We start from the raw sequence: 9,391 nt of genomic DNA, 5'->3' as shown, positions 1-9,391 counted from the left end.
CTGAGTGCGGTGGCACATGCCTATAACCCCAGAGGCTCAGGAGGCTGAGACAGGAGAACTGAAAATTCAAAGTCAGGCTTAGCAATTTATGGAGGCCCCAAGCAACTTAGTGATAACTTAGCAAGAGACCCTGTCTCACAATGAAAAGGACTGGGGATGTGGCTCAGTGGCTCTTGGGTTCAACCTCTGGTCCAAAACCACCACCACCACCCACTCTTTGCCTGGCTGGTTTCCTAATTATTCTCTATCACAGTATAACTACCTTTTCCTGCATGATAATTTGTAACTTAAAATTACTTATCTATTTGTTGTTTACTCCTCTCTAAGAAAACCATATTCTCTACAAAAAGAGGAACTAAGGCTGCTTTGGTCACCACTGTATTCCGTTTATGACAGCATTCTCACATGGGAAGATACTCCACAGGCTGAGAAAGGGGTTGAGGTTTGGACTTCTGGCCTAGAACAGTCACCAGGTCTTTGTTCATTAAAAATCATAGTAACCTCTATCAAGCCACAGAGAAAATAAAATGACCAGATCTGCAGAGGAGGTTCTAGTTTGAATAATGCATCAACCCATGTGTGTTCAGGAGGTAGAGGTCATATAGTGACTGCCCAACAACGTGGGCCAAATAACATCTTTAATTTTCACCATTGGATTAGTAAGTAGTTCCTTTTCTCGGGGGAAGGGGAAGAGAGGAAGGAAGGTTTTTCAAATCTTTCCCTGAAGTCTTTACTATTATTCATACGATATCATGGATGTGAAAAAAAAAAAATTCTGGTCTGTTCATGGTCCACATAGCCTAACAATCCCAAGTTAATCTTTGGTTTGTGGGTCTTTCTATTGGCACAAACCTTGAGATTTCTAACTTTTACCATCAGATGTAGCTCCTCTTCTCCCCGCAAAAAAGAAAAAAGGTAGCACCGGCAGTAACAAAGGTGTCAGTATTAATGGCTGAAACCGATTTCTGTAGTAAGGGCTGTGCCATGCCTTCTGGAAGTCTGGCACCTTTGCTATGATTGCAATGGTCTCTCAATTTCCATCTGTTGAAATCATGTTAGCTTTGCACGGTCAGGCTCAAACTCTATTGCGTCCATGAAACGTTCTCCAATCCCATCAACCAGGAGGAGACTTGCTACCCTTCACGGGCCAGTGGACTTCCTACAGGAGGGCTCAGCACCGGGTTTCCAATGCGTGGCTCGGTGAAGGTCTCTTCCTTTGGTGATTGTGTTTGGACTGAGGTGTTCAGTTAAGAAGTTTCGCACCAAGTCCTATCAGCCGAGGCTTGTTTTCTTTTTGGCCATGCTACCAAAGCGTTGTTCAGTGGCCCCATCTAGTAAACCTGAGAAAAGTGAGGTTCAGTAAGGGTGCACAAAATTCAAGGCCTTTGAAATGACCCCAAGCTGCGTGAGCCGGCTCTTACTTTAACAGCCCCAGCCGCGTCACGGGGAAAAAATAGATGATCTCGAGGACTGCAAGGAAGGTGCTCGTTTGAGCTCCAGTCCTAAAGCTGAGAACCCACAGAACTCGTTTCTCTCCAAGAAGACGCTGGAGGGCGCGCCGCGTCGGACGCTGCAGAGAACTTCCGCCTTGAAAAAAAAATGTCGTCACGGGGCAAACTTCCGGTTCCACTCTGCTGGCAGCTCGAGGCCTTTAATCCTAGTTGGCAGTTATCCACACTCAAAAGCGACCCCACCCAGCCGCTCCCTTGGGTTTCTCCACACCCTCAGGAGCAATTTGCACGTCTCCAGGGTGTGACGGTTACGTCGTGACGTCACTGCAGATAAAGGGGTTAGGAGAGCAAAGTACAGAAGATCTTGAAGGACTGGAATCCTACCGCCGAGACACTAGCTGAGAGCCTGGTGGCGGGACTAAAGTTGTGACTGGCATCCACACACACCCGTTGCTCTTTTCATTCCGTCTCAAACCAACCAATGAATGCGACGACGGAGACGGCAACGTGCCCGGGCCTCTAGAAGTGGCTCCTCCCTCCTTACTTGGCGTCTCTGGTCGCCATGCTTAGTGTGGCTACCCACTACCTCTGTAGTATTTTTGTCTCTTCTTTGGATTTTCGATGCCCTTGAAGAACTCCTTCCTTCACATTTCTTTCCTTTCACCCTCAACTTACAACTTCTTGGAGTTTTTACTTGCTTGCTAAGTAACCAGCCACACTTGAGATGGCCGCTGGAGGCGGGGCCGAGGCGGGGCGTGACCGGCGCGGTGACGTCAGCGCGCTGCGTGTCGGCAGGTGGAGGGAGAAGGGAAAGTTTGGCCCGTGCGTGGGGCTCGGGTGGAGGGCGGGACAGAGGGGTTGGGCCCAGGAGAACCTTCTGTTGCGGCTGCTGCGGAGGCCGAGGCTGGGACGTGGACCCGGACGAAGAGTGCTGGACGCGGAGGACCAGGAGGCGAGATACGTTGCAGCTGTGAACCCTGGTCGCTTTGCCGTGCAGTGACCTCGCACCCAGGCGCTGTCCGACCGGCGGCTGTTCCCTAGGCAGTTGGTGGGGGCGCGGCGGCGGCGGTTGGGGGTGGGGAGCCGCGCGGCGAGGAGACGAGAGAGGTCAGCGAGTTTGAGGGAGGACCGAGAGCCGCTGCCGCCGTCATGACTGAGGACTCGAGCGCCCTGCCCTGGTCCATCAACAGGGACGATTATGAGCTGCAGGAGGTGATCGGTGAGAGCAGGCGCCGCTGAGGGGGGAGGCGTCACGCTGGGCGGCGGGTGACACGCGGGAACGTGGGGAGCTGCGGAAACTCGAGGATTGCAGCATTCACGGGAATTGGAGGGGCGCTCGTGGGGCCAGAGGTTTGTTAGGCGCGTGTATGAAGCACGGGGTTGGTGGAGCGCTTGTGAGGCGGGGTGGGGTGGGGCTTGAGGGGCTCGTGGAAGATTTGTGTACATTTGACAGATGCTTGCACGCGAGCGACAGATTGTCTTGAAGAGCAAGAGAAGTGCTGGTGTGGGAGAGGCCTTTTGGGGGTCGTGTGAGAAGTGGGATATTGGAGTTGCGGGCTGAGCCCCCTATTTCTGGGATTGTAAGGTAGATTCATTCCTGCATCCGTTCGAGAACCCCGCCAGGAAGTGCCAGACGTTGCTGGGGAAGCTGCAGGTACTGCGCTGAGGAATGTAGACCCAACTTCTGTTTCCTTCCAACGGACTTGCTGGTCAGGGAGGTAGACATTAAGTAAGTAGTCAAAAAAAAAAAAAAAAAAGAATTAAAAAGAACAGATTTTGGCAGGTGATGGGAAGGAAATAAGATGTTCAAATAGAGAATAACCTGGAGACCAAGTTAGGGTGATTTCAGGGAAAATTCTTTTTCTGAAGCAGTGATATTTAAATTGAGCTCTGAAGGATGAGAAGTGAGTCTTTAAGAGCCTAGGGAAGACTTGTTTTTTCCCCTTAACTGAAGGATGAAGAAATGCAAAGGCCCTGGAGAGGGAAAGAACTTGATATGTTTTAGGACCCGAAGGAAGGCTGGCATAGGTAGAGATAAGGGGGAGCCAGATCTTAGGGACCTGTTCAGCCATGTAAGGATTTTGAAATTTTATTTTTAAGTGTCATTGGAGGTCTTCAACCAGGGATATGACACGATCTGATAGATCTGACTGCTGTGCTAGAGTGAATTTGAAGGGGGTCCAGGAATACTAGTTGGCAGAGACCAAAACTTTCACAAAGGTGGATTGTAATTTTCAGAGAGGCTTAGTGATAAGGGGGAGGTTGGGGACTGTGGATGAGGGTACTGTTTGTTGGACAACAATAACTCAAGTGACCTTAGAAATCAAAAGGGGGTGGGTTTAGCTAAACAGAGGCTCAATCCAGCTGACATGAGCAGACCCCTGTGTATTGGAGGAAGAATTGTCTACTTTGCCAGCATGCTGTGCTAAAATTAGTTTTATAACAAAGACTAACTGAAGACTCTTGAGCTGTCTTGCCTGGCTGTCAATGTTATCAGCATTGTGTCTGTGTTTTAAAGAAATGTCAACTTTTTTATTTCCCCCCACTTTTCTTGCCTCTTGGTTGTTTTGTTTGTTTGTTTTGGTACTGGGGATTGAACCCAGGGGCACTTAAACACTGAGCCACACCGCTAGCCCTTTTTATTTTTTATTTTGAGACAGACAGGGCCTTACTAAGTTGCCGCGGCTGGCTTTGAATTTGCAATCCTTCTGCCTCAGCCTCCTGAGCTGCTGGGATTACAGGCATGTGCCACTATGCATGGCTTTGTTTCTGGTTTTAAAACAGCCTAAGCTAAGTTTTATCTAAAAGATACCATATCTTTTACTTTAAGTCACTTCTTGGGTCTATGTCCTTGCTACATGTTGGGTCTTTGACATGTATTGATTGAGCTAGTTAGATCTTTTTGGGGAGGGGTGCTGGGGATTGAACTTTGGGAGTCTTTAACATTAAGTTACATCCTTAGCCTTTAAAATTTTTTTTTTTTTTTTTTTAAATTTTGAGACAGGGTCTCCACTAAGTTGCCAGGCTGTCCCCAGATTTGCTATCCTCTTGCTCAGCCTTCTGAGTAGCTGGGATTACAGGCCTGTGCCACCCACCCAGCGAGATCTCTGTTTTTGATTGATTACTTCTGGGTCCCTTAATTAGGGTTTCATATTGAACTAAGGGATTAAATGGGAGATTCCAAAATGATAACAGAAAAATAAAGAAAGGCCTCTCTACAGTTATTTTAGAAGAGGAGTTTTGCTTTATTTTCTGGTAGGGATACTTCTTTCTAAGGTGGAAAGGGTGGCTGTAGTCATTCTTAGTATGTTTGTTGTTGAGATGACATGGAATTTCAGATTTGCAAAGGCTCTAGAGAGTTAGTGATATTATTAATTTGGTGTCCTCAGAACCATAAATTGTCTGTAAGTGGGCAATAGAGAGTGACATCCAGTCCTTCAGGATAGGGTTACTTCTTTTCCCATTAACCACAGAGTAGTCCAAGGCTCATCAAAGGTTAAGAACTCTACTGTGATTTGATTAGGTTATTTTTTTTTTTTTTGAGAGAGAATTTTAATATTTATTTTTTTTTAGTTATCGGCAGACACAACATCTTTGTTTGCATGTGGTGCTGAGGATCGAACCCGGGCTGCACGCATGCCAGGCGAGCGCGCTACCGCTTGAGCCACGTCCCCAGCCCCTGATTAGGTTATTTTTTAAAACAACTTTTACATTTAATACTATAAAATGTTCTTATTTTATTTATAAAATGTAACAGTGTTTTAGTAAGTTTGCTGTATAATTGTTGCCATCACCCCATTTTAGGATATTTCTATCAGCCCAGTGAGATTCCCTTGTGCCTTTTCATAGTTAATCTCTCTTCCCTTCCCCAGTCTCAGGTAACCACAAATCTATTTTTTTCCTCTATAGATTGTGTTTTTTGAACTTTTCACATAAATGGAATCCATATAACATGATTTTTTAAAAGTCTACCTGATTAAAGGTGAATTTACAGAGTTGGTCAGTCATCACCAAAGGCCAGTTTTAAAATATTTCCGTCATGCCAAAAAGATGTCTCATGTCCATTTGTAGTAACTCCCTATACCCACCCTTAGCCCCAGGCAACCACAAATCTACTTTCTGTCTTTATAGATTTGCTCTGGATGTTTCATATAAATGCAATCATATAATATGTAGTCTTTTGTATTTGTATTTTTTTGCATAATGTTTTTTGAGGTTCATCATAGTGGTGTAGCATGTTGCAGTACATGGTTCCTTTTTATTGGACATCGGTTCATGGACATTGGATTGTTTCTGCTTTTGGCTATTTGGAATAAGGCTGCTATCAGAATTCACATTAAATCTTCATGTGAACATGTTTCATTTTCCTTGAGTATATCCCAGGAGTGGAATGGCTCGGTCATATGATAAATTTGGTAATTTTTTTAAGATACTGCCAATCTTTTTTCAAAGTAGTTATACCATTTCACATTCTTCTAACTAATGTATGAGAATTCCCATTTGTCAACATTCTGGTCAGCTTTGTTGTCTGTGTGCTATCTTGTATACATTTATGTGGTACTGGGGATTCAACCTGGGACTTCACATGTATTCTACCACTGAGCTATATCCCTAGCCCTGTCTTTTTTAAAATATTTTTTTAGTTGTCAATGGGCCTTTATTTTCTTCACTGATACATGGTGCTAAGAATCAAACCCAGTGCCTCACACCTGCTAGGCAAGCGCTCTGCCCCTGAGCTCCAACCCCAGCCCTGTCCTGTCTTTTGGATTATGGCCATCCTGGTGGGTATGAAGTGGTATTTTACTGTAGTTTTGATTTTTATTTCTCTAATGACTGATAACAGTATCTTTTGCCTATCTGGATTATCCATTGCTATGTTTTGTTTTCTTACTGATTTATAGGAGAGGGAAAGAGAGTGGTATATGTGTATTCATTCTTCATATAAGTCTTTCATCTGGTGTATGATTTCAGTACAGGTATTTTTATTTGTCTTCCTTTTTGTGTGTGTGTGTGTGTGTGGTGCTGGGAATTGAACACAGGGTCTCACACATAGTAGGCAAGTGCTGTCCCACTGAGCCAACTCAGCCTTGTCTTTCTTTTTTTTTTTTTTAATATATACATTTTTTTTTTAGTTGTCAATGGATTATTTATTTATTTATTTATTTATTTATATGTGGTGCTGAGAATTGAACCCAGGGCCTCACACATGCCAGACAAGCATTTTACTACTGAGCACTACTGCAGCCCCCTTAGTGGTGTTCTTTTTTTTTTTAATTTTTAATATTTATTATTTTAGTTTTTGGCAGACACAACATCTTTTGTTTGTATGTGGTGCTGAGGATCGAACCCGGACCGCACGCATGCCAGGCGAACGCGCTACCGCTTGAGCCACATCCCCAGCCCTAGTGGTGTTCTTTTAAAATACAGAAGTTTTGATGAAGTTTGATTTGTCACTTTTTTATTTTATTTATTTTATTTTTGGACAGTATTGGGGATTGAACCTAGGGATTTGTACCCTCTAAGCAAAGGCTCTACCACTGAGCTACAATTCCTAGTCCATAAACACAGTATTTCATAATTAACTATAATCTTCAAGTGAATCTTTTTTTAAAAAATATTTGTTTTTTAGTTGTAGTTGGACACAATATCTTGATTTCACTTATTTATTTTTATGTGGTGCTGAAGATCGAACCCAGGTTCTCACATGTTCGAGGCAAGCACTCTACTGCTGAGCCACAACCCCAGCCCTTCAAGTGAATCTTCACAATTCCTTTATATTTCATCATTTTTTTTTTTTCAGGAGACAAATGATTGGAATCTAGAAAAAAAAGATTTGAGAAATCATTTAGATTTAATTTTCAAAGGATTATGTTCCAGGGAAATTAGTGTAATTATTTCAAAACCTGTATATTTATTTGGCCTGTAATATTTTTCACATGTGCTACTTAGCACTGTGATATTTAATTATTCTCTCATTCTGTTTTTTTTTCACCTGTAGGATTTTACCAATATTTTTAGTTGCTTATCCAACATAAATTTCTTCTTCTTTAATAAGAGAACCCCAATCTCTTTTGTTTTAAGTAAAAACATATTACTCAGCTAGAAAGCTTCATTTACCAACTTCCCTTGTCCCCCCCCCCCCCCAAAAAAATATGGAAAAATCCTACAGGCGAAAAAAAAAAAAATCTCTCCCTAGGAACATATTAAAAGTGTACCAATTGGGAATTCAAAGGACTTTCTTGTAAGAATTGTATCATCCTAAGCATGTTTTTGTAAGATTTTAAAAGTTATCTATGTATAATTATTTGTTAAAAAAAAAGGTATGTGCTCTTCTTATAATTAATTATCTTTTTACTATTTTTGAGCTCATTTCTAGCCTGTAGTTTTGTATTGGGATTATTGAGCCTTTTATACTGTATTTGACATGTATTGAAGTAGTTGTGAAAGTGTGGGCTTTTATTATAAAGGTGTGGACTGACTTGAATTCAAATCTTGGCTCTTACTAGCTTTATGATCTTGGGGACAAATTATATAACTGGTTTTACTGTTAGCTTTTGTCTAAAATGGTGGTAATAGTACCCGTGTCATTGGGGCTGTTACATGGATTGATTGTATTAAATGGTCCAAAAAGTGGTTGTTATTATATCCAACTTTTTTCCTCCTTTCTTTTTTGTATTTACAATTTTCAAATTTTGGTATTGACAAAATATAAAATACTATGTGATTTGTAATCTTGTAACACTGTAACACTTCAATATTTTGGAATCTATTCTTGTGTATTGGAACATTCCTTCATCTTCCATTTTTTTTTCCTTCTTTCTCAGTTCCAGGTCTTATTCAAATTAGATGGATTTAGGGATTCATGTTAGACATGATAGTATACCTTGTCTAAGTCCTGCCACCGTGGTATTGCCAACAGTGCAGTATGATGGCAAAGATGAAAACCAGTCTGCACCATGTGGCTTTTATTGTCATGTCTTGGAAAGTCTCAATAAATATTTAGTATATACCTAAGACTAGGTTTAGAAAATTGAAAATTTCAGACTAGGTTTAAGATTTTTTCTTCTTCTTTAAGATGGGCATGATTCACTTGGCTTTGGTGAAGGCAACCCACAAGCTTTATTCTCTACTCCCCCTGCTTTTTTTTGTTTTATTAGTTTTTAATTAGCTACACATATTGATATTTAAGTAGTAGTTTCCAAACACAGATTTCAGAACTTCACCTCAAATCCCTTCATAAATGTGAGGATCTTCGTGCTCTTATCAATAGAGTGATGCGTAATGGTATATTTTCCCCTTGATTGGGAGACTCTGCTGAGGTAACATTTTCAGTGAGGGAAACAACAGTTTCATAGGGTTCTATAAAATAGGGATTATGTTTGTCTGCATGTAATGCAAATGAGGCATAGCAATGGCTTAATAAATACTTTTCCCCTTATGTGACAAGAGAACTGGAGGTGGCAGCCAGTCCAGACTGTCAGGTACCAATGATCCTGGTTTTTCATATCATTGCTTTTAGCTCTCATTCTCATGGCTGCAAGATAGTTGTTCCCTCTCTAGCTTCATGCTTGCATGTGGGCCAGAAGAAGAATGTGGCAAAAGGACAAAGACACATGACAGCTAAATTGGCTCTTGTTCAAAGGGCTTCGTTTCTTGGGTGCCTTACTCAGTGATTTCCACTTCTATTTATTGGTTTGAACTGTGTAATTTTTATTTTATTTTTTTGGCAAGGGAAGTTGGTAAATGAAGCTTTTTAGCTGAGTAATATGTTTTTACTTCAAACAAAATAGGTTGGGGTTCTCTTATTAAAGAAGAGGAAATTATATGTTGGATAAGCAACTAAAAATGTTGGCCTTGGGTTTTGTTTTTTAAGTTAAAATACTTAAAAAAGACATTGAAAGTAAATAATTAACATAGTAATCATATGTAAGTTACCTTTA

At 41.7% G+C, this 9,391-nt stretch overlaps 1 protein-coding gene across 2 annotated transcripts in view; it reads left to right on the top strand.

Moving 5' to 3' along the window:
* The first annotated feature begins 2,258 nt into the window (after window positions 1-2,258).
* Window positions 2,259-9,391, top strand: part of Oxsr1 (oxidative stress responsive kinase 1) — a 97,493-nt gene continuing 90,360 nt past the window's right edge. The window contains exon 1 of one of the 2 annotated variants that reach the window (XM_026405793.2): window positions 2,259-2,670. In XM_026405793.2, coding sequence (XP_026261578.1) covers window positions 2,601-2,670 — 70 coding nt within the window. In that variant the 5' untranslated portion in view covers window positions 2,259-2,600. The remainder of the gene's footprint in view (window positions 2,671-9,391) is intronic. The other variant, XM_026405802.2, reaches the window with a different exon arrangement.

Source organism: Urocitellus parryii, chromosome 3 (genome assembly GCF_045843805.1).
Source record: "Urocitellus parryii isolate mUroPar1 chromosome 3, mUroPar1.hap1, whole genome shotgun sequence".
In the NCBI taxonomy this organism is placed as follows: Eukaryota; Metazoa; Chordata; class Mammalia; order Rodentia; family Sciuridae; genus Urocitellus; species Urocitellus parryii.
This window is presented reverse-complemented; position numbering and strand designations above follow the sequence as displayed.